The sequence below is a fragment of the Terrapene carolina genome, unplaced genomic scaffold (genome assembly GCF_002925995.2).
Source record: "Terrapene carolina triunguis isolate 2854851 unplaced genomic scaffold, T_m_triunguis-2.0 Scaffold69, whole genome shotgun sequence".
Lineage (NCBI taxonomy): Eukaryota > Metazoa > Chordata > Testudines > Emydidae > Terrapene > Terrapene triunguis.
Window position 1 is genome coordinate 36,756,866 of NW_020664420.1, and position 26,357 is coordinate 36,783,222.

At 44.0% G+C, this 26,357-nt stretch overlaps 1 protein-coding gene across 1 annotated transcript in view; it reads right to left on the reverse strand.

Annotated features, from left to right (window-relative positions):
• The window catches only part of JMY (junction mediating and regulatory protein, p53 cofactor), a 142,051-nt gene that overhangs the window by 94,931 nt on the left and 20,763 nt on the right, over positions 1 to 26,357 (reverse strand). Inside the window, exon 2 of the mRNA XM_026649129.2 lies at positions 16,301 to 16,474. Coding sequence (XP_026504914.1) covers positions 16,301 to 16,474 — 174 coding nt within the window. The remainder of the gene's footprint in view (positions 1 to 16,300; positions 16,475 to 26,357) is intronic.

Genomic DNA, 26,357 nt, shown 5'->3' on the forward strand with positions numbered 1-26,357 from the left:
TGATTTCAATTACAATACAGAATACAATATATATGAAAATGTAGAAAAACATCCAAAATATTTAATAAATTTCAATTGGTATTCTATTAACAGTGTGATTAAAACTGCGATTACTTTTTTAATCATGTTTAATTTTTGAGGTAATCGCATGAGTTAACTGCAATTAATCGACAGCCATAGTTTATAGCAAACAGATGCTGTCAAACTAACTTGATTTTATTTTTATGAGATTACAAGTTTCGCTGATAAAAGTAAGAGCGTTTATGTAATATATTTAGATTTCTCTAGCATGTGTGACTTGGTACTACAAAAAGAACAGGAGTACTTGTGGCACCTTAGAGACTAACAAATTTATTAGAGCATAAGCTTTAAACATGTCAAGGCTGCTTCCCCACTCTGAACTTTAGGGTACAAATGTGGGGGCCTGCATGAAAACTTCTAAGCTTAACTACCAGCTTAGATCTGGTAGTTATCTGGGGATTGGTCCTGCTTTGAGCAGGGGGTTGGACTAGATGACCTCCTGAGGTCCCTTTCAACCCTGATAGTCTATCTATCTATCTGGTCCGCTGCCACCACTCCCAAAGCTAATTCCCTTCCCTGGGTAGCCTTGAGAGACTCTTCACCAATTCCCTGGTGAATACAGATCCAAACCCCTTGGATCTTAAAACAAGGAGAAATGAACCATCCCCCCTCCTTCCTCCCACCAACTCCTGGTGGATCAAGATCCAACCCCCTTGGATCTAAAAAACAAGGAAAAATCAATCAGGTTCTTAAAAAGAAGGCTTTTAATTAAAGAAAAAAGTAAAAATCATCTCTGCAAAATCAGGATGGAAAATAACTTTACAGGGTAATCAAACTTAAAGAGCTCAGAGGACCCCCCTCTAGCCTTAGGTTCAAAGTACAGCAAACAGAGATAAACACTCTAGCAAAAGGTACATTTACAAGTTGAGAAAACAAAGATAAACTAACACGCCTTGCCTGGCTGTTTACTTACAAGTTTGAAATATGAGAGACTTGTTCAGAAAGATTTGGAGAACCTGGATTGATGTCTGGTCCCTCTCAGTCCCAAGAGCGAACAACCCCCAAAACAAAGAGTACAAACAAAAGCCTTTCCCCCCCCCCCCCAAGATTTGAAAGAATCTTGTCCCCTTATTGGTCCTTTGGGTCAGGTGTCAGCCAGGTTACCTGAGCTTCTTAACCCTTTACAGGTAAAAGGATTTGGGAGTCTCTGGCCAGGAGGGATTTTATAGTACTGTACTACAGGACAGTACTATAAATTTATTAGAGCATAAGCTTTTTTTTGGTACTACAGGACATTTTGATTAAAAAACTAGAACGATATAAAAATCAACATGGCATGCATTAAATGGATTTAAAACTATCTAACTGATATGTCTCAAAAGAGACAGACAAGGTGGGTGAGGTAATATATCTTTGATGGGACCAACATCTGTTGGTGAAAGCCCAGCTTTCAAGCGACACAGAGCTCTTCAGGTCAGGGAAAGGTACTCAGCTAAATACAAGTGAGTGTCACAGCTAAATACAAGGTGGAACAGATTGTTTAGCATAAGTAGTTAACACATATTCCAACCATTCAAGGTGAAGTGACACATGAACACTCCTGCAGCCACAAAACAAAAAAGGGGGATTAGTGGGTTACAGATCATTGTAATAAGCCATAAATCCAGTGTCTTAGCTAGACGCTAAGAAGCATGGACTTAGCTTGATGCTAAGAAGCATGGTCTTACAGTTAAGAATTTAAGCTCCAGGCTTGCCCTTTGAAGGAGCTGTGCAGGTTTCCTTTGAGAATGAGGACTGAGAAGTCAGATATGGAGTGATCATTTTGTGAAAAGTGTATGCCCATGGATGATATGGTATATTTGTCTTATCATTTTTCTCTAGGAGTTCATTCAAGAACATAGTGATTGTCGGTTTCACCCACATAGTTGTTACTGGGGAATTTAGTGTATTGGATGAGTCATATCACATGTTGTGATAGGCATGTGTAGGACCCATGGACCTTGAAAGGTGTGTTATGGGGAATGTTGATCATTGTGGCAGTGAAGATATGTCTACAGGTTTTGCATCTGTTGTCACGGCACGATCTGGTGCCGCTTTGAGTTGGTGGATCCTGATCTGTGAGAAGCTTGCTTCTAATCAGCTTGGTGAGGTTAGGGGATTGTTTGTAGTCCAGAAGGTTTTTGGGATAGATTTTTTTCAGGGTGTGGTCCTCATCAAGTATGGGTTGTAATTGTTTGATGACACCCCTTAGGGATTCCAGTGTGGGGTGGTAGGTGACAACCAGGGGTGTACAGTTGGAGGGGATTTTTTCCCCTGTATTGAAGCAGGCTCTCTCAGGGTAATGAAGAGAACAGGACACTGATTCACTGTGATCTGCAATCGCTTTGGTAAGCTGGATGCAAGCAAACATGCATTTTAATACATCTAAATCGGGGTGGGCAAACTTTTTGGCCCGAGGGCCGCATCGGGATTACGCAACGTATGACGGGCCGGGTAGGGAAGGCTGTACCTCCCCAAACAGCCTGGCCCCTGCCCCCATCTGCCCCCCCCCACTTCCTGCCCCCTGACTGCCGCCCTCAGAAGCTCCAACCTATCCAACCCCCCCTGCTCCTTGTCCCCTGACCGTCCCCTCCCAGGACCTCCGCCCCCTTATCCAACCCCCCTGCTCCCTGTCCCGACTGCCCTCCCAACCCCTATCCACATCCCCGCCCCCTGACAGGCCCGCCGGGACTCCCACTCCCAACCCTCCCTGTTCCCCATCCCCAGACCGCCCCCCCCCAGAACCTCCACCCCATCCAATTGCCCCCTCCTCCCTGACTGCCCCCCAGGACCCCCTGATCCCTTACCCAACCCCCCCGCTCCCCACCCCCTTACCAGCAGCAGGAGCTCGCAGCCGCGACACCCGGCCAGAGCCAGCTGCGCTCCCCACACTGCCCAGCGGGAGCGGTGGGCCAGAGCGTGGCATGGCTGCAGAGGAGGGACCAGGGACTAGGCTCCCCGGCCGGGAGCTCAGGGGCCAGGCAGGACGGTCCCGCGGGCCAGATGTGGCCCGCGGGCCGTAGTTTGCCCACGTGACCTGTCTGATGAGAGACTCTATCCTGGGAAGCAGTGATTCTGAAAAAGGTTTGGGTATGGTTGCAGATAATCAGCTGAAGATGAGCTTCCAGAGTGACACTGTGGCCAAAAGTGCTAATGCAATCCTGGGACGCATAAGCAGGCAAATCTTGAGTAGGAGTACAGGGGTTATTTTACCTCTGTATCTGGCACTGGTGAAACCACTACTAGAATACTGCATCCAGTTCTGGTGTCCACAATTCAAGAAGGATAAATTAAAGAGGATTCAGAGAAGAGCCATGAGAATGATTAAAGGATTAGAAAGCATGCCTTATAGTGACAGACTCAAGTAGCTCAATCTATTTAGCTTAACAAAGAGAACGTTAAACGGTGACCTGATCAGTCTGCAAGTACCTATATGGGGAACAAATATTTAATAATGGCATCTTCAATCTAGCACAAAAAGGAACACCAAAACAATGGGTGGAAATTGAAATTAGACTAATTCAGACTGGAAATAAAGGTGTACGTTTTTAACAATGAGGGCAATTAATCATTGGAACAATTTACCAAAAGTTGTGGTGGATTCACCATCAATGACCATTTTTAAAGCAAGATTGGATGTTTTCCTAAAAGATATGCTCTAGGTATTATTTTGGAAAAGCTCTATGGCCTGTGCTATACAGGATGTCAGACCAGATGATCATAGGATCTTTTCTGGCCTTGGAATATATGAAAAATGAATATGTTGAAGTCATTCTGAAAAGACATTTGCCTGGAATAGGTAAATTTCACATACGCTCATTTTTATTTTTTTTATTTTTATTTTTACTAGTTTCTCTAGGTATTATGTAGCTGTATTGTGGATCATTTTTCTTACATGATCTTAGGGCAGATACCTTCAACTGGGGGTACTATTATAGAGGTTGGGAGTTTTCCGAAGTGTTTCTTTTTCCCCACTAACATCACCTTGGTCTGTTCAGGATTCAGCTTTAGCCAACTGTTTTTCATCTATTTGCTGTTCTCAGCCAAGCCACTACATGGCTGTGACATTATGTTGTTTGCATAAGATGAAAAGGGGAGGTAGAGCTGGGTGTTATCTGAATATTGCTGTTTCACAGTCTCTCCATGTGGGCTTCAAAATAGACATTTTCAGGCTTTTCTCTGCAACCATGAGGATAAGAAACTTACTATTTTGATCCTGCAACCATCTCCGAGCGATTGGACCCCTTTGCCCACACAGCGCCTCATTAACTTCAATGGAACTCCATGAAGATGGAAGTCCACTCGCATTGATTGTATTGCAGGATTGGGGTCTAAAGAGTCTTTCATTCCAATATGTGGAGGACATTTTCTAGAGTATGTTTGGAGAGAGTCTTTTAAACTCCCCTTCTGTGTTAACATCTTATCTACTTTCTTTTCAGGCTACATATTCTTAGCTACCCTCACATTAAAATGAGAGAATAGGTTTAGTGAAGTTTAATATCATTTCGTACTAGATGGTAGCTTTTAGTAAAAATCTTTGAAGTTTCAACAAAACATAAAGCTGTTTTCAAAAGGTATCTGTCCTTTTAACAGTCACATTAATACCCAAACAGTTGTAACTTTAAACATTAGTAAAGTTCGCCATCAGAAAACTCTTTAGGCCTTGACCAGTTAAGTTGTCAAGCTAATTAAACTAGACATTATTTACAGTAGCTTAAAAACAGAAGCACAACACAAAGAACAATTATCAATTCTGCAGCTTCAGAAATAACTAATAAGCAAAATGAACTGTAAGTGAATTTCAGGCTCTCATATTTCTCATGTTAGCCCTCGATCTGGGCACATTTACAAAGTTATGCTTAAAATTCACAACTGCTACTGAAGGTAGTTAAACCACATACATTTTCATTAAGTGCAGTGTTTTTAAATATGCAGTACCACTTTTAATTATAACAGTGTTCTCATTTTCCTAAATTGAGCTGAGAGGTAATTATAAATTATAAATTGTGTTGGGAACAACTTTTTGTTTCAGAAAGTGGAGGAAGTAACTAGGGGGACAGCCATTTTAGACTTGATTCTGACCAACAAGGAGGGTAGCGAATCTGAAGTTAGAAAACAACTTGGGTGAAAGTGATCATAAAATGTAAGATTTCATTATTCTAAGTAAAAGGACAAGAGCTGCGGAATAAGGACAATGGACTTCAAAAAAGCAGACTATAATAGACTCAGAATTGGTAAGTGAGGTTCCATGGGAAGAAAAATTAAGGGAAACAGGAGTTCAGGAGGGCTAGCAGTTTCTCAAAGAGACAATATAAAAGGCACGACTGCAAGCTATCCCAATGTGAAGAAAGATAGGAAGAATAGTAAGAGGTAATAAGGAGCTCCTGAAGGAGCCATGAATCACATGAAAAGTCAAAAAGGATTCCTACAGAAAAAGCAATGGATAAATTGCTACGGTGGTGTACAGAAGCACAGCACAAAACATGTAGCACAAAACAGAAAGGCTCAGGCACAAAATGAGTTGCACCTAGGAAGGGACATAAAAGGCAATTTGAAGGGGTTCTTTAAATACATTAGGAGCACAAGAAAGATGAAGTGAAGTGTCGGTCTCTCTACTTAGAGGGGAAGAAGAGCTAATAACTGATGAAATCAAGAAGGTTGAAATGTTTAATGCCTATTTTGCTTCAGTCTTCACTAAAAAGGTTAATGGTGACCAGATACTCAAACTAACTAATATTAACAATGGGGGGGTGGGGGTGAGAGACAGGGGAGGAGAGAATAACAGGCTAATAATAGGTTAATGAATATTTAGAGGAGTTAGATGTATTACAGTTAGCAGGGTCCAGTGGAAAAAATCATCCTAGGTTACACAAGGAACTAGCTAAAGCAATCTCAGAACTGTTAGCAATTATTTTTGAGAAATCATGGAGGGTGGGTGAGATCTCAGAAGACTTGAGAAGGCCAAACATAGTACCTATTTTTAAAAAAGGGGAACAGAGACGACCCAAGAAATTATTAATTAGTCAGCCTGACTTCGATACTGGAAAGATACTGGAACAAAATTAAACAATCAACAAGCACCTAGAGGATAAGAGGGTTAGATTTTCCAAAAATAAATCGTGCCAAACCAACCTAATTTCCTTCTTTGACAGGATTACCAGCCTCGTGGAAAGAAAGGAAGCAAAAGACATGATATATCTTGATTTTAGTAAGGCTTTTCACACAACCCCACATGACATTCTCAGAAGCAAGCTAGGGAAAGATGGTCTAGATGAACTTGCTAGAAGGTGGGTGCACAACTGGTTGGAAAAGCTGTATTCAAGGAGTAATCATCAATGGTTTGCTTTCAAACTCGGAAGGTGTATCTGTAACGCGGACAGACCCTGGTCGGCGGGCGGGATCGAACCTGGGACCTCTGGAGCTTAGTGCATGAGCCTCTACTGCATGAGCTAAAAGCCGTGACTGTTGGCTAAGGCTGTAGAGCAAATTCATTAATCTCTTTCTCTCTCTCTCTCAGTGGTCTCGGTGCCACTAGATGGGACAGAACACCACACCCAGGAGGTCTGGGGGTTACATACTTCCCCTAGCTGAGGAAGCGCATCCCTAGCTTCAGAGAGACTTCCCAGCTAAAATCCAGGACAAGCCCCCACTTGTAATGCTGACAGACTCCGGTCGCTAGTGGGCGGAATAGAACCTGGGGCCTCTGGAACTTAGTACATGAGCCTGTATTGCATGAGCTAAAAGCCAACTGGTGTTAGCTAAGGCTGTAAAGCAGACTCATTAATCTCTCTCTCTCTCTCTCTAAGTGGTCTCAGTGCCACCAGATGGGACAGAACACCACACCCAGGAGATGTGTGGGTTATGTATCTAGGAGGTGCTACAGGGGTCAGTACTGGGTATGGTACTATTCAGTATTTTTATTCATGACTTGGACGGTGGAGTGGAGAGTATGCTTATAAAATCTGCAGATGACACCAAGCTGGGTGGAGTTGCAAGCATTTTGGGGTACAGGATCAGAATTCAAAACGACCTTGACACATTAGAGAATTGGTCTGAAGTCAACAAGATGAAATTCAATAAAGATAAGTGCAAAGTACACCTCTACCCCGATATAACACAACCCGATATAACACAAATTCGTATACAATGCGGTAAAGCAGCACTCCGGGGGGGGCAGGGCTGCGCACTCCGGTGGACTAAAGTAAGTTCAATATAACACGGTTTCACCTATAACACGGTAAGATTCTTTGGCTCCCAAGGACAGCGTTATATTGGGGTAGAGGTGTACTACAGTTCTGAAGGAAAAACCAAATGCACAACCTACAAAATGGGGAATAACTAGCTAGGCAGTAGTACTGCTGAAAGGGAGTAGGGGGTAATAGTGAATCACAAATTCAGTGCAAGTCAACAATGTGATGCAGCTGCAAAAAAGGCTAATATTCTGTGGTGTATTAACAGGGGTGTTGTACATCAGACAGGGGAGGTAATTGTCACGCTCTCCTCAGCATTGGTGAAGGCTCAGCTGGAGTACTGTGTCCAGTTCTGGGCACCACACTTTAGGAAACATATGGACAAACTGGAGAGTCAAGAAAAGAGCAACAAAAGTGAGAAAAGGTATAGAAAACCTTGACATGTTTAATCTTGAGAAAAAGAAGACCAAGGGGGACCTGATAACAGTCTTCAAATATACTTAGGTCTATCAACTCTCATATGTTAAGCACAGTCAGTCCAAGCCAGAACTCCAAGAATACCTATGTGCCGCAGAAAGCAGTGCTGGCACTTCTCCCCACAAGTTTGTTTTGAAACAATTTATCTTAGGCTATGTCTACACTATATCTTATGTCAGTATAACTTGTGTGTGATACTCCATACTTCAAAACAGCACCCTGGAACCCCCATATTCACCACTGTGTTATGATTGTGGTATCTTTTGTACAATGTATGCCTTGTGTGGTATCGTTTAAAAAGTCTTAATCTGTTGAACATCAATATCCTGTTGAATTGTATGTACTATCATTGTATGCGACGTGATGAAGTATTGCTGTATGTTTGTTACTGAAATATGTGGTAAGTGGGAAACACCTACAGCTAGCCTTTCAGTGGCAACAAAGGAGCAACTAACAGGAGGGATTTATATCAGGACTGGCCAGCCAGGTGTTGATGGCCCATCAAGAAGAATCCACTCCCTCAGACTCCTCAGAGAGGGCACATATAAAATGGAAGCTACCCCTCCCCCCGGCCATCACAGCAAAGATCTTTTTAGCTGCTTTAGCACCTGGAGAGAAAGTATAAATGAGGATTGATAACATCACATCAGCATTTGGCCTCTCGCCTCCCCCATCTCAATACCTGGAAGATCATTTGGAAGACCATTTGAACTGGGGAGATTGGTCCCAGGCTGAGAAAGGAATCCACCCTGTATATTTAGAACTGTAAACTGCTTGGAAGATCCAGTGGGGTGAGAAAAGCTGTTTGACTGAAATCTTGCTTAGTCTGTTAAAGTTAGAATAGCAGTCTAAATTCTATTTTTATTTCTTATGTGACTAACTTTGACCTTTGTGCCTAACACTTTATCACTTAAAACTTTTCTGGGGGAGGGATAGCTCAGTGGTTTGAGCATTGGCCTGCTAAACCCAGGGTTGTGAGTTCAATCCTTGAGGGGGCCACTTAGGGATCTGGGGCAAAAATCAGTACTTGGTCCTGCTAGTGAAGGCAGGGGGCTGGACTCGATGACCTTTCAAGGTCCCTTCCAGTTCTAGGAGATGGAATATCTCCAATTTATTTTAATGTTTTATCCTTACCAGTGAGCTTGTATAAAGTGCTTGGGGAATCTGCTCAGATTACAAAGGCAGGTGCATGTCCACTTTCCTTTGATGAAGTGGCAAACTAATTAATAAGCTTGCACTGTTCATGAGAAGGTCTTGAGCAGTGTCAGACGGGACATCACTGGGGTGCAAGGCTGGGGCCTGGGGAGGTTTGCTGGTGTCTCTCTGTATAATTAGCTGGGTGTGGCCCTGCATATTGTTGGCTGAGTGATCACAGCACCTGGAGGGGTTTTGCTGCTTGTCGCTAGCACAGCATTGTAAGAGACAGCTCAGGGAAGAGAACTAAGGGGACACAGAAGTCACACAGTTCCAGATTGTACCCCGGGGACATGTCATTCAGGGGTGTGAATAAGCCACCCACTCAGTGACATAAGTTACACCAACATAAGCACCAGTGTGGACAGCACTATGTTGGTGGGAGAGCTTCTCCCACTGACATAGCTACTCTACTCGCGGGGGCTGAAGTAGTTAAGCCACTCAGTTTAAAGTGGCTACACTAGAGAGTTTACAGCAGCACAGCTGCCACGACGCAGCTGCGCCACCATAAACTCCCTAGTGTAGCCACGCCTTTCAGTTTTTATTTCACATTGAAATCATAGACTCTCACTGAAGCAAACAGTGTCTGGATCAATCCCACAGTGCCTATTACCATGGTAGTAAACCACTGTCCATAATTTAAGCACACAATAACCCAGAGCAAAAAGGTGGGATCTTACTAAAATCAAGATATATCATGTCTTCTGCTTCCTCTCTTTCCACTAGGCTGGTAACCTTGTCAAAGAAGGAAATTAGGTTGGCTTGATTTGTTTTTGAAAAATCTAGATCTCCGGGCTAATGAAACTTGATGTCATGCTTTCAGGATGTTTTGTTGTTTTAGAAGAGCACAGATTCTCAAAAATATTTTTTTTAAAAGTGTGTTTTACACCTTGCTGTGAACAGGCTTCAGATCTGTCTGAGCTCTTCTGGCAAGGTAATCTACAGCCTGGGTCCAACTCCCAAGAATACTGTTTCCTTAGCATGCTAGGGAGCACCATGCTAGGTAGCATGAAGCGAACAAATTAAGATAACCACTTGTAATTAAAATACAAGAGCAAGGTTGTTAGCCATGGTGACTTTTCCAAATTCAGTTTTGGTGGCTATATGAAACATACCTGTTCCAGGCAAATGCATTTGTGAAATTAACATTAATTCACTGATTGAACCTCATTACACCCAAAAAGACTATGTTAAAAGAACATTAAGGTTGCAAAGTCAACATGTTTCCTAATCAAAAGTTATGAAACACCTGAACTAAGATTGTCTGTGCAACTTTAGTTTAGTCCCCTGACATATCTGCACGATGATAGCATCTTGATTGTGTAATCAGACTATTTTTTCCCACAGGATCCCTGCATCATTCAATGCACACTATAAATGATGTTCTCTGAATGGGTAGCTATTCAGGATTTCTTTCTAGCCTCATCATTCAATGTGTGACCACACACTTCATTTAGTATACATCATCCAAATCCCGCACAAAGTGCAGACTCTAGAGAATCAGTTTCTTCAAGGGCATTTCTATGGTGCTCTCATCATCATATTTTAGTTCTTTCCAAACATGAATGAATTTAATTCCACAGCACCCCAGTGAAGGGAGGTGCTATTGTTATTCTCTTTTTACATATGGGGAACAGAAGCACAGAGATTAAAGCCAAAACTCTGAGAAAGTATCAGTGCCTAATTTTTGGTGCCTAATTTCCAATGCTTAGGGCCTACTTCTTCAGTTTACTGGGCATTTCACAGCACTTTAAATTTTCAGAGTAGAATTCCCACTGACCTCAATTGCAAATTCAAGTGCCCATCACTTTTGCAAATCAGAACACAGGTGTCTCAAGTGCGCAGAAAATGTGGAACAGACAATTAGTGGTCAAATGAACATTTTGGTTTAAGTGACTTGCACAGCATCACCCAGAAATTCTGGCAGAGACAGGGATAAAAATCCAATTTTCCTGGGTGCCTTTCCACTGCCTGAACCACAAAACCATCCATTCTCTGTAATTCCCTGCCTTATTTTACTACACACATTCCGACTTCTGCAACAAATGAGGCTGAGTCAAACAGACAACCACCTCTTCCATTACACAACTCTGATGCATTCCTAGAACACCACCCATCTTATACACTGAATAAGGCAGCAGTCTTGTGGCAAAAATTGTATGATCACGTAATTAAAGACTATCATAATACACACAAAGGAGCCAAATTAATATTGCACAGGCAGCCTTAATTCCAGAGTTTACTAACTTTTGACTTTGCAGCCTTAACATTCTTTTAATGCTTTATAGAGTTTAAGGTCAAAAGGAGCCATCACATCATTTAGTCTTATCTCTGGCATATAAGAGGCCATTAAATTTTACCCAGACACCTGTACATTAAGCCCACAGACTTTAGTTAGACCAACGCATTTCAATTCTCGGGAGACTAAACTGTGCCAGTGACACAGAAAACAGGATAGACCAAGGTGCCATCAATGCCTGAGGCCCCTGCAATGGCAAGGAACTGTCTAGGTGGAATATGTCCAAATGATTCGAGCAGACAAACCGCAAGCCACTCACCCATCCACACTTACAAAGGAAGGTGGAAAAAACCATAGAGGTCCCTCCAATCTGACCCAGGGGGAAAATCTTTTGACACTAAATCTGGTGATCAGTTGGACCCTGAACACATGAGTAAGACATACCAGCCAGGCATCTAGAAAGAAGAGTCTCTGTACCCACTCGGAGCACTCGTCCCTCTTGTCCACCATCCCATCTCCAACTGTGGCTGAATTCTCTGATGCTTCAGAGAAAGAAAAAAGAACCACCATACACACACACACAGAGAACATATCAAGCCAATTTTGCATTGGGGAAAAAATTTCCTTCCTGAACCCTGCAGGTGACAGGTTGAAACCCTGATGCATGCAGTTTTGTTACAGTCATTATCTTAATGAGAGCTGCAACCACTATGAGCACCCCCTATCCCCAGCTTCTGCCCCATTTCCTCCTCATCCCCGCCCATTCCTATCCTTCCTTGTCTCCTGCCTCTCGTTTCTCATGCCCAGCCCATACTCATGTTCTCTTCCCTCCTTTCCCTCCCACTCATCTTCTGCCTATTACCCTGCTCAGATCCTACTCCTAACCCCCCCCTCCACCACACCCTGCATCTCCCCCTCTCCCCACCTCTTTCAGACCCGGTATATGCATAAAAATTTACCAGGATAACTATTTCTTAGGGGGCTGAATTATTACCAGTAAAAATCCCTAATGTGAATGTAGATATGGGGGTGATTTATACCAGTAGAGCTATTATTTGTATTATCATAGAGACTGGGAGTCTAGAGACTAAGAGTCTCACTTATGCTATTCCCCTTCACTAATGGGACTAGCTTTACCAATGTAAGTTTTATACCAGCATAACTGTGTTCACCCTAGGAAGGGTTGAACTGCTCTAACTATACTGGTATAGCTAAAACAATACATTTTTCTAGTGCCTCTTGCCTGGGCACTAGGAGGGAGTGCATTGAAATCACAGGAGAGAATATGCCTGCTCAGTTTTTATGCCTTGTGCCACGGAAGCTGGGACGAGCAATTGCAGGAAAAATTCTGCTCAGCCTCTGCAGACTTGGGATGGACCACGCTCAGTCACTCTGTGGAGATGGTACATCCTCCGGCAATTGCAGATAGGTGCCGTGAAGGGATGGAGCATTATTGGTGCAGACAGAATCACTAAAGTATTCAGCTGCCCAAATCTAATAAGTCTCTATTGAGCACGCGTGAACTAAGATTTTTCCCAAGCCTTCAAATTTCACCAAATTTTCACAGCAACTGCAAAATTTACATCCCTGACACCAGGGCAACCTCCCAGCCAAATTTCAAGCCCTTGCTCCAAAGCACTGGGGCACGAGCTGAAAAATTAAAGGCAAAATATTTTTTTCCTAGTTTCATTCCCTGAGAGAGCTCAACTGTTTTATCTGAAACTTAAAAAAAAAAAAAAAAAAAAAAAAATCAGCTAAAGGCAAAACACCCAGCATTGAAGGGTTCAGCCCAAACAGTTTAAATTTATAAAGCTATAAGCAACTGAAAACAGGGTCTTTTAATGGACAGTGTGGGGCAAATATAATTGCAAGTGTCACTAGCTGTACCACCTGTAGTTACACTTGATATCCTGATAAAAATATGATGTTTAAATTGTTTTAAATTTTAACATTTATTAAAATTATTCTGTAGGCATGCTTGACTGAAGAAGCTGGGTTCCATGCAAGCTGAGTTTATTATTTTTCCTCTTTCATCCATTTTCTTTAGACAAACTGTTGTAGTACTTGTACTGTGTGCCCATAGCTCCTATTGGCATTCAGATGTTGAGCATTCTATTGAGCCTGAGAAGGAGCTCCAAGAAGCTATAGCAACCCAGTGGAGTTTTGTTCCACTTCTAAGCCTTCTAGAACTCCATATGCTGTGAGAGTTAGCGTAAATAACTTTATTGCCAACAAGTTTAATTTATAAACCAAGTTCTCTACCCTAGCTACTAAGATTAACACAATTTGTCATCATAGATACAAGTACTGCTTTCTTTCCACCCATGAAAGTAAAACAAGAGATGGCATCTTTCTCTGTCACAAGTCCAGCTGACCATACTTGCATACTCAAAGTTTTCCAAATTAGGAAAAGATCTTAACATACATACATTCACCTCATTAGACTCAACTATGTACCACTCAGGTTCTCCAATCCAGTAGTTGCAAACAGACTGCCAAGTCTCTGGAGTTTATAAAATAAAATATCACCTTTTGTATGTAATTTTTATTTCACTTCTAACAATGATTTTTGTTAAAACATCAATTAAAGCTTCCTCCTCAATGAAGCATTAGTGTTTCTTGTCTTGATTAGCAAAAGAACAAGAGTTCACCTTTTCCTGTACATTAAAGAGTTAAGTAAAATGGGGAATATTTATCTTGTACTGAAAGAGGCTTTTATTAAACTATAATGTTGATGATCTCTAACTGTATAAGAATTCTGAGCTCTGCACCAGAATTCTCTGTTCATTATCATTTATCCAACAGGAAAGGAAAATATGTAATTTAAGAAGAACCTATATACTAACTCACTGAGTTGTCTTCAGACTACTAGAGTTCCTGAAAGTTATTTTAGTTATAGGCACAGTAATAGGTCAAAATAAAAAGTTCTTTTTGGAAGCTCTTTAATCGTTCCCCCAACCTCCCCTCTTTTACAAAAAACCTGAAGCCACCGAGTGCTACTGATAAATGTATGGAAGGAATCATAATCAGACAAGACAACATACTCACTATACAGATTAAACTAAAAGACTCCATTTTGGCTCCTATACTTACAGTACATGTCTACAGAGCCAGAAAAGGCTCTTCACTTTATCAAGAGCGCAGAATATTCCCAACCAAGTGTAATGATGAAACTACCTGTCTCATGATTATCATTTTTGGCTCATTAATTGCTACATGAGGACAATATAAGATTTTCTAAAAGTTTAACAGAATACATCTATAAAAATGTTTAATGACTTTAGCTTATTGAATGTTTTTTCTTAAGAGTTAAAACAGATGTAGAAACTTAATTTTAAAAAGGCCATTAGTGTTAGGCCAAATTACAAGTTTTTAAAGTACATTGGAATAATAACAATGTTTCTATTAATTAAACAAAGACTAGGTAACTAGCAACTTACTCCAGTGCTTTCACTAGCAAACACTGGGGGGGAGGGGAGGGGAGGAGTCACTCTCCAAAATAATTTCACTAAATAATTCAACAGTAAAAGATTTTAGAAAGCACATTTTTCTTTTTTACACATTAGTCAATACTCACAGTAAGCCATAAGAGAGTAAACTTCACATAGAGTAACTCCTCGCTTAACGTTGTAGTTATGTTCCTGGAAAATGTTACTTTAAGCAAAACAATGTTAAGCGAATCCAATTTCCCCATACGAATTAATGTAAATGGGGGCGGGGGGAGTTAGGTTCCAGGGACATTTTTTTCGCCAGAAGAAAGTCTCTCAGAGAGAGAGAGAGAGAATTACACACAGAGAGAGTATAAGTTTTAAACAATTTAATACTGTACACAGCAATGAAGCTTGCGAAGCTTGGCTGAGGTGGTGAAGTCAGAGGGTGGAATATTTCCCAGGGAATGCCTTACTGCTAAATGATGGAACTAGCACTCGGCTGAGCCCTCAAGGGTTAACACATTGTTGTTAATGTAGCCTCACACTCTACAAGGCAGCAAGAATGGAGGGAAGGGAGACAGCATGGCAGAGAGAGACAGAGACATACACTATGTGTGTGAGTGAGAGATGCGCATTGCCCCTTTAAGTACACTGTCTCTTTAAGTAGATCAGCAAGTTGAGACAGCAGCTGCTGCCAGCAAATTCCCTCCATCCTGAACCCTGTTGTGTCGTCCCCCCCTTTCTATGGAGATGGGGTAAGCGAGGGGAAAGGAGCAGGGAAGAGGGGGGACACCCTCACATTAGCACCCTTCTTTCCCCCCCGGCACAGCAAGCAGGCTCCCGGGAGCAGCTCCAAGGCAGAGGGCAGGAGCAGTACACAGCAGTGCGGGGAGGGAAAGCTGAACTGCCGGCAATTGATAGCCTGCTGGGCGGCTGCCGCACAGGGAACTTAGGGGAGCGGGGAGCTGATAGGGGGGTTGCTGGTCCACCCTGGTTCCAAGCCCCCACAAAGTTCCAACAGGCTGCTCTTTCTGCAAGCAGTGGACAAAGCAGGCGGCTGCCAAACAAGTTATAAGGGAGCATTGTGCAACCTTAAATGAGCATGTTCTCTAACTGATCAGCAACGTAACAACATTAACCGGGACAACTTTAAGTGAGGAGTTACTGTACTAAATAAGAACTTGAACATGGAATTAAAATGTTCACAAGCACATAAAAATAAACAAAATGATGGCTAACTGCATGCATTAGGTACAGGCTTAAGACAATGACAGAAGAAACTGGTACGGTTTAGTTTAAAAGCTTGCAGTGCAGGTTGCAAGGGAAAAAATTATCTATCTAGGTACTTTTATGACTCTCCTCACTATAGTGCTTTAGCACCCCCAAATTAAAAAAAAAAAAAAAATCTTTCCCTCCCCACCCTCTCTTTACTGCTTGTAGGAATACCTTGAAAGGTAATAAATGTGTGTGGATGTGCACTCACCCTTTAGTCAGTATGTAGTCATTCTGGGGGGGGGGGGGGGGGAAGGGGGGGGCCCGCAAAAGAGTGGGGGTAAAGAATTTTTATAAAAGACAAAAGGTTCTCAAGCAACAACCGATTTTAAAACATGAAATTCCACATTCAGGTATAACAGGAGTGGTTTCAATTTACACTGCTATTTTATATACAAGTAGAAATAATGGCTTATCTCTTGATAAAAGGTTTGTACCTTGATCTGCTGTCTTCTGAGCATTGCAAGTTCCCTCATATCTCGGAATGGCTGTAGTAGGTATTGGTACAGTTCTGTGGTGGCTTCTGCAAGACTACTGTAGGCTTCATCTTCCATTTGATACAGTTCAAGCAGCTCTACCATGCTTTCTGTATTCTTGTGTTTTTCCAACAGCTATAAAAAAAGAAGAGAAATATTGCTTCAAAAAGTGTGCTCAAAATTTCCTGCTAACAAATTTGATAGCTACTTACAGCTAACGGCCAGTCCCCTCCCTAACCTCCCGCCCCCCCACCCCAAATCCACTTAGACATGGAAAGGTTCCATGGTGCAGCTTCCCATACTAAGGAAGGAACTAAGCCAGTCAAGTCTGAACAGCCCTTTGATACTGACATCCAGAGTTAAAGTTATCACTGCTTTCCAAGAGCTTCCTGAAGCACAGTAGCACTGGAGACATAGCCATAAGTGGAGGTAGGAGGATAAAGTCTGATTTACTTTTCACCAGTTATGCCATTTACTTACTGCATTTCACTCCATTTAGACAAAATAAGAGAGAAGTCAAGTTTTGATTTTTCTAGCTGTTATTTTTTAATACCACAAAGATGAGAGATGCATCACAGAAAAGACAAGTGCATTACCACAAAAGACTTACAATCTAAGTCCTGGCCTTTCGAGCTGCTCCACATAAGTGGACCCCAGGGGCCCATAAAGAGCCCTAATAAAGTCACTGCAGTTCCACACAGGTGAAAGGGTTTGCCTGTGTGGCACAGCTTGCAGGATAGTGGCCTACATTTCTAGTCTATTTTACTTTCTGGTTCACGTGCTTTAGCACGTTTTATTATCTAGGTTATAAATGAAGCAAACAATGTCTTAAGAGTTTAAGGCCAGAAGGGACCATTAGCTCATCTAGTCCAACCACCTGTATATCACAGGCCACCCGCACCACCCAGCATGCACACACTAAACCCAACTGAAATGAGACCAAAGTATTGCTGCCCACTGGAGATGAGACTACCATTTGCAAAGAACCAGGGAAACCAAGATACACAAACACCCAAGGCCCCCTCAATGACAGGGAAATGATTAAGTGAGAGATACCCAGAAAATCCTCGCAAGTGACCTACACTTCCATGCTGCAGAGGAAGGTGAAATAAAATTCAAGGTCTTCAAAGAGTTTTCATTAGAATTAAAAAAAAAAAAGTTGTGGATGTATTTTAAACTTTGTACAAGTCCTTAATTTGAGGCCTAAATCAACCTAAAACTGTTTCCTCAAGAAAGTGACCACTTGTACAATCTTCTCTTAAAATACTGTCTGTACATAATCCTAGTCAGTCAGATAAAACAGAAACTTTCATAAATTTGTTACATTAAATTTTTATCTCATATGCCTGCTTTGAGACCATTTTGTGTACAAGCCTTGGCAGGTGAGGCCATATAACTTAACTCACTTGCCAGATCTAGAAAGCCACTTACTGATTAGCTAAGGCTAATGATTTAAAAAAAACTCCCCTACCCTTTACCTGAGATGTTTCAAGTATTTACATAAAAAGCAGATTATCTTAATAGCCTTTTTATACCATTATCAGCCACTGAAAAATCAAAGCTCATTTTTGTGTTACTGCCTCAAAAGCTTATACTGTTTATATCACTCATTACTTTTTTTTTTTCTGAGCCATATATCTGAAATGACTTTAACCTCCCCTTCAACTAAGTCATATCTTCTAGTTATTTGTTTATGGTTTTAAAATGAAACCCCCAAACTATAAGTATGCCAAGTATACCTTAAACCAAGTTGTTGTGGCAGGAACAGTTACCGTACCTCTGACCCAATAAGTGATGTCTTAACTCCAACAGCACCGACATTTCTGACAGTGTAGTCCCTAAAGAAAAGCCACCTCCTCCCTCAACTCCTTTCCTTCTCATTCTTTACTCATTTCCTCAGTTCTGCCAGTGTCATTCTTTCACCTCTAAGGGTATGTCTACACTACGAGAGTAGTTCGATTTTAGTTAAATCGAATATGTGCAATCGATATTAGAAAGTGGAACGTGTGTGTCCACACTAAGGACAGTAATTCGACTTTGTCAGTCCACACTACCAGGGAAAGCGTCGACATTGGAAGCGGTGCACTGTGGGCAGCTATCCCACAGTTCCCGCAGTCCCCGCTGCCCATTGGAATTCTGGGTCGAGCCCCCAATGCCTTCTGGGTAAAAAAATGTGGCGAGGGTGCTTTTGGGTAACTGTCGTCATCCGTCAGTCACTACCGCCCTGCCTCCCTCCCTCCCTGAAAGCGCCGGCGGGAAATCAGTTCGCGCACTTTTTGATCAGTGACAGCGCGGACGCCACAGCACTGCGATCATGGATCCCGCTGCAACCATCGCTGCAGTTGTGGCCGTTCTCAACACCTCGCAGCTTATCATACACCTTTCCCTGAGGCAGATGCAGAGAAATCAGGCGAGGAGGCTACGGCACCGCCGTGAGGGCCTGAAGTCGGAGAGTAGCACAGAGCTGTCAGAAACCACAAGCCCCAGCGCCCAGGACATCACGGTGGCAATGGGGCATGTGGATTTTGTTGAACGGCGATTCTGGGCCCGGGAAACAAGCACGGACTGGTGGGACCGCATAGTGCTTCAGGTCTGGGATGAATCCCAGTGGCTGCGAAACTTTCGCATGCGGAAGGGGACTTTCCTGGAACTTTGTGACTTGCTGTCCCCTGCCCTGAAGCGCAAGGACACCCGCATGCGAGCAGCCCTGACTGTCCAGAAGCGAGTGGCCATAGCCCTCTGGAAGCTTGCAACGCCGGACAGCTACCGGTCAGTCGCGAACCACTTTGGCGTGGGCAAATCTACCGTAGGGGTTGTTGTCATGCAAGTAGCCAAGGCAATCGTCAAGGTACTGCTGTCAAAGGTAGTGACCCTGGGAAACGCGCAGGCCATCATAGATGGCTTCGCTGCGATGGGATTCCCAAACTGCGGTGGGGCTATAGATGGGACTCACATCCCTATCCTGGGACCGGGCCACCAGGCCAGCCAGTACATCAATAGAAAGGGATACTTTTCAATGGTGCTGCAAGCACTGGTGGACCATCGGGGACGGTTTACAAACATCTACGTCGGATGGCCGGGCAAGGTTCATGACGCTCGCGTGTTCAGGAACTCTGGTCTGTTTAGACGGCTGCAGGAAGGTATTTACTTCCCGGACCACAAGATAACTGTTGGGGATGTGGAGATGCCTACAGTGATCCTCGGGGACCCAGCCTACCCGCTAATGCCCTGGCTCATGAAGCCCTATACTGGCGCCCTGGACACAGAAAAAGAACTGTTCAACTACCGGCTGAGCAAGTGCAGAATGGTGGTGGAGTGTGCTTTTGGCCATCTCAAGGGGAGATGGAGAAGCTTACTGACTCGCTGTGATCTCAGCGAAACCAATATCCCCATCGTTATTGCAGCTTGCTGTGTGCTCCACAATCTGTGTGAGAGCAAGGGGGAGACCTTTATGGCGGGGTGGGAGGTTGAGGCAAATAGCCTGGCTGCTGATTACGCCCAGCCAGACAGCCGGGCGATTAGAAGAGCCCAGCGGGACGCGCTGTGCATCCGGGAGGCTTTGAAAGCCAGTTTCAAGGCTGAGCAGGGTACCCAGTGACTTTTAAGTTTGTGGACACAGAAGCAGAACTTGCCCCCGTTTCTTTACCCAGTTGCCGTCGACTATCCTCTCCAATTACATACCCCCTTCACCCCCTTCCCAAAAAATAAAATCTGTTCTGTTTTGTTAATGGACACCGTTGTCTTTATTACTGTTTTCGCGGGAATGTTTTAAACCTGGGACGCAGACTGTGGCGGGGGGCGGGTTTACGGTTGTGATGCAAATGATGCTTCTAAACTCCAGGAATGACAGGCTACGTGGTGGTGGACTGGTTGTTTCAACGGAGCCTGCCAGCCCTCCTGGCCGGGACTGCGTGTGTGTCTCGGCTATGTGACTGTCTTGCAGGGGGAGGAGGGTTACAGATCCCCTGCTGCGCGGCTCTGTGATGCAGGGTAAGGACCGCTGCATAAGATCTGTAACTGCCCTCCCCCGCCACCAAGTCACAGAGCAACACCACCCCCCCCACCACACAAAACATGAAAACCACCTCCCAGACTGACCAGGATAACTAGTCACTGCACTGTATATGTGCCCTGCTGCTGCACCTGCCCCCTGCTAAAGGTGACTGTCCTGTCCAATGACCAAGCCCCTTCCCCCCCCTTCAGACAGACTCCCCTCCAAAAGAAGAGGATGGAAACAGAAATGAACAGAAACGTATTCTTTATTAACAACCGCACATGGAACGGGGGCGTGAAACTTGGACGGGGTCTTGTGTGAGGCGGGTAGGAAAGGACTTTTCAAATTTTCGGGAAAGAGAGCCTTCTAGTGGTAGAGCAGTCCGCAGGGGTGGAGTGAAATTTTTCACAGCCCCTTCCACCCCTCCGTGTTTGGACTTTGGGTGAGGGGGGTATGGGACTTGGTGGCGGGGCAGGGCAGTTACAGAGAGACTGCAGCGGGGCTCTCTCCTCCTGCCTCCGGTCCTGCAGAACATCCACAAGGCGGCGGAGCGTGTCCGTTTGCTCCCTCATTAGTCCAAGCAGCATTTGAGTAGCCTGCCTGTCCTCCTGTCGCCACCTCTCCTCCCGTTCAATGTTTGCCCGGTGCATTTGGGACAAGTTCTCCCTCCACTGTGTCTGCTGGGCTGCCTGTGCTCGGGAGCATGCCATTAGTTCAGCAAACATGTCTTCCCGTGTCCTCTTCTTCCTCCTCCTAATGTGCGCTAGCCTCTGGGCAGATGTGGCTGTGGGAATTGGAAAAAGGGAGTGAATTCCTGAGACAGAGCAATGTATCTGTGAACAGAGAACATAGTCTTTCTCTGTGAACAAGACCATGCAGAGCACCTATCACACGCGCACTGAGGACAAGGTCGAATTTTCGGCCCTCTTCTACAGTGCCTGCGGTCTTGCTGTGGCGAGCTGAGGAGCAGGGCTGGACACCGGACTTTGTCTAGCTGGCAAACATGGTAAGCCGTAGACTTGTGGCCGCTTAAAACTTTAAGAGTGGCACTGGCCTCCTTTCACATAGAAAGCAATGCGAGTCTCTGCTGGCAGCAATCCTGCAAGCATGAACTCTGGCCCTGTCCCAGCCCTTCGCGGCTGTAAACCGCGTGGCTGTAAACCGGCGGTTGCAGTTCTGTAAAGGGACGGGCAAGCTGTCCCAATACTAACTTTCCCCTACCTAATTCACAGCAGGGAGTCATGCCAGACATCACCCTCCTGAAGGTCTCGGAGAGCCAGAAGGAGAAGATGCTCCGGGACAGCCTGCAGAAACCGGGTCCATTTGCTGCAATGCTATGCAAGGCCATGATCCCGGAGTACCTGCTGGCGTTGTGGCAGGGAAACGTGTCCTACCACGGGGGGCCTAATAAGCTCTCCCTGCCCAGGAACCTGCTCATGAGGCTGGAAAAACACCTGCAGGAGGCGTATGAGAAGTTCTCCCCGGAGGATCTCGCCTCTATCCCCGCTTACATTGACCAGTTCTTGGCTTAGGTGCCCTTGGAGGGACAAGTGACTGCAGGGTTTTGGGCACTATAATCATGAAGCGGACATTGTGAAATTTTTTGAAAATGGTTCGGACTACATATTGAGGCGCCCAAAGACAGACTAATCATGATACACTTTGCACAGATTCCCCTTTTGTTTGACTTTCCTGTTTACATGTTTTGAAGCACTTTACCCACTGTTAATATTTTAAATCTTCCTGTTTTGTTGTAAATAAATGTTTACATGTTTGAAAGCACTTTAGCTACTGTTAATATTTTAAATATGCCAGTTATGTTGTAAATAAATGTTTAGATATTTAAAACACTTACTGCTTGATCCTTCCCCTGAATCTGTGTCTGGGGTAACGGCGGGGGACGGTTGGTAGGGGATCTCTGTCAGGGTGATGAAGAGCTCCTGGCTGTCGGGGAAATCAGCGGTGCCAGCGCTGTCGACTGCCTCGTCCTCCTCATCTCCTTCTTCATCTTCCCCGTCCGCTAACATGTCGGAGGAACCGGCCGCGGACAATATCCCATCCTCAGAGTCCACGGTCAGGGGTGGGGTAGTGGTGGCGGCCGCACCTAGGATGGAATGCAGTGCCTCGTAGAAACGGGATGTGTGGGGCTGGGATCCAGAGCGTCCGTTTGCCTCTTTGGTCTTCTGGTAGCCTTGTCTCAGCTCCTTGATTTTCACGCGGCACTGCGTTGCATCCCGGCTGTAGCCTCTCTCTGCCATGGCTTTAGAGATCTTCTCATAGGTCTTTGCATTCCGTCTTTTGGAGCGCAGCTCGGCAAGCACGGACTCATCTCCCCACACAGCGATGAGATCCAAGACTTCCCGATCCGTCCATGCTGGGGCCCTCTTTCTATTGGATTGCACGGCCATCTCTGCTGGAGAGCTCTGCATCGTTGCCACTGCTGCCACTGTTGCTGAGCTCGCCACGGTGTCCAAACAGAAACTGCGCTTCAAACTGCCCAGACAGGAAAAGGAATTCAAATTTTCCCGGGGTGTGGCTGGTCAGAGCATCCGAGCTCGGACTGCTGTCCAGAGCGTCAACAGAGTGGTGCACTGTGGGATAGCTCCCGGAGCTATTAGCGTCGATTTCCATCCACACCTAGCCTAATTCGATATGGCCATTTCGAATTTAGCGCTACTCCTCTCGTTGGGGAGGATTACAGAAATCGATTTAAAGAGAGCTCTATGTCGAACTAAATGGCTTCCTGGTGTGGACGGGTGCAGGGTTAATTCGATATAACGGCGCTAAATTCGACATAAAAGCCTAGTGTAGACCAGGCCTAACTTGCCCCAACTTTTCTATTGCCTGCCCCTTTTTTAAAAACCCTCCCATAGTCTTGGCACAGCAATCTTCCCTCTGTCAGAGTACTCAAGAAAACAGCCTTATTTCTTGTTGTACTTATGCTGGGCACAACTTTAAATGTCTCCACTTTTTAAGATTCTAGAATGTCAATTCCACAGGAAGGAAATAAGACTAATTTTAATTCTTTCATTGTTTCTGGAAGAATCATAAGCAATCTTACGTCAAGAACTCAATAGCATGGATGTAACTTTTACTAATTATTCTATACTGTAGTTTATTATTATTTCAAGGCTCTGTGATATTCTGGGAAGCACACAGTAATACTGCAGAAGGAAGTTTTGATGGACAAATGCTAAGTGAAGGGCTCAAATTTATAGTACTTTAAAGTTGTCTTTTCTTTTGGAATGCTGAAAGCATGGGTACATATATAATAGCTGTATATGAAATCAGAGTTAGAGTGTTCATATTACTGTATAAACCCATACATGAGAAAAAAAACAATGATAGCATAAAATAAAGTATCTTGAAAATCCGTGAAGAAGGGTTACATACCTTACAGTAATGGTCATTCTTAGAGATGTGTTGTCCACGTGGATTCCACTCTTAGTGCGCATGCACCCCACGAGCATGAGATCAGATTCTCTTTGGCTTGCAGTGTTTGTTGGGGCTGTGCCTGCACCCTAGATCCCCTTAAACCCAGCTACTCAAGGTCATAAAGGATGCTTCAGGACAAACCAACCCTCAGTTCCTTCAACAATATAGAATCCCAGAGAAACAGAACTCCTTAGAAGCTGGGAAGGAAAGCAGTCATGGAATCTGTGTGGATAGCACATCTTGAAGAACTACAGTTACTGTAAAGTAAGCAACTGTTCTTTCTTCAAGTGATTGTCCCTATGGATTCCAATCGATGACTAAGAAGCAGTTGTTTCCCTGCTTGGAGATGGGTACTAGGGGTTCTAATTAAACAATGACTGCAGGACAGCCTTATCAAAACAGGCATCCAATCTGGAAGCCTCTACCAAAGGCTAAAACCCTATAAGGTGTGCACCAAGCTCCACATAGCTGCCCTACGGATTTCAGAAATAGGGACGCTCTTCAAACAAGTAGTAGTGGCTGCCTGATCTCTAGTGTGCATAGGTGGATCTGACTTGGCTAACTCATACCATGTTTTTATATAGTTGCAGACCCCATTTAGACTACCTCTGTGAGAATACTGACTGATCTATAACCCTCTCTACAAAGGCCAGAAAGGGGCTAGATGTCCCCCAAGCAAGGAGCAACATATGGAACATTGCTTGGGAATATGTCCCTCTCCTAAGCAGAGAAGGCATCAGGAGTACCAGTTATTAGCCAGCAAAGCCTCACATGAGGGATGGGTCTTAAATCCTAGAAATTTAGCTTCTGTCATGTTAGTAGCAGTCCTGCAGGGAGCTGCAGGGGATAGATGGGGAGCACAGGGGGTGTCATGTCTAGCCTAACCAAAAAAAATGTATCTACACCAAAATAAACCCACACACAACACTCTCCCAAAACCTTTATTGCCTATGAGAACTAACAACTAACACTAGCAGTTTTCAGAAAGAAAAGTGGACACTGCAGGGGTTCTGCACAGGTGGTAAGAAGGAACTAAGGGAAGGTTGCCTGCTCCACCCTCTGTAGTCTAGGGTAGAGGGACATGAGGCATCTAGGGTGCAGGCTGATCAATGGACACTGCAGACCAAAAAGAATACAATCGCATGTGTATGAGGTGCATGCACACCAAGAATTAAATATGTGTAGACAACCATTCAAAGAAGGACTAAACCTTATCTTCATTCCCGTATACAGTCTCTGTTTAATGTCTGAATCCACTTATAGTATAAGGCAAATTAAACCCTCTAAATCCCAATAGGAAACAGTCTATCAGACAGTTTAACTGTACATGTTGAAAGTTTCCCACAGGCACTATCAATAAGAAACACTATATAGGCACATGAAAATTCAGTAAGTACTTTTCTATAAGATGTAGGCCTTGGAAGAGTTAGGTGACTGCCAAAATAAACTTAGTGCAAAAAAAGTGCACAGTTGTAAGAGGGTTAACATAAAATGTGTCACACAATGTTGATATATTTTCCCCCTCATACCTGTAATTAATTCTCAACACAAGCAATTCAGTGTTACTTTAGCTGTCCATTTACTGCAGTGTGTGAATAGCCTAACTTCTGTATAAAATTTGCAATCATTCATAAATTTGTTTTAATTGAGAAATGAGAGGCAAAGGGAAGAGTAACCTCTGAATTTACAGGCCTGAATGATGTTGACTCTTAAAAATAAATGCAGTATTCAATGGATAAATTTTTTACAGATGTTACATTGTGTTACACTGTTCACAACTAAATGAATCTACATCCTGGGTAACTATTATGCAGATAGGGTCTGGCTGGTAGAAAAATCCAAGCCTTCAACTGAACAGTCCATGCATTTGAAAATATAGCAGATTTTTTTAAATTAAGGATGGAAATAACCAAATGCTTTGCCACTAAAGCTTTAAAAGCACTGCACTGAATTACAGAGGTCTGTGCAAACATGTATGTGCTGTTCTTAATCTTGGGCCTGATCCAAAATCACTGAAATGAGCAGGAGGCTTTCCATGAATATTGGATCAGGGCCTTTAGTATTGCTCGTTTGTTTTACTCTGTATTGAATATTATCATCTTCATAACCACATAGATTTAGTTGTTTTACTTAAGATGCTAAAGTGTTACAAACACACCTCTTTAGGTCACTTATGGTTTCATATATGCTTGTTATTTAAAACACAAACACTTTAAGAGTATTGTGGTGCCATATGAGTGAATGCAAGGTCCTTGGAAGCTTCATAATCCTGCCTGTCATTTTGGATTTGCCTTTCAAGAAGGAAGAATCCCTGACGTTATTTTAAAGTTTTTTTTAATAGGGTTACCATATTTAACAGGCCTCCATGGGGCCCTGGCCCCGCCCATTTCCCACCCCCAGCCCCGCCCCAACTCCGCCCCTTCCCCGCCCCCTCCTCCCTCCCACTCCCAGCCACGCGAAAAGGGCTGCCCGAGCGCTACCGGCTTCACGGTTTGCCGGGCAGCCCCCAGACCCTGCGCCCCTGGCCGGCGCTTCCCCAGCACAGCTGGAGCCCGGGAGGGGAAGCGCCCAGTCGGGGGCGCAGGGTCT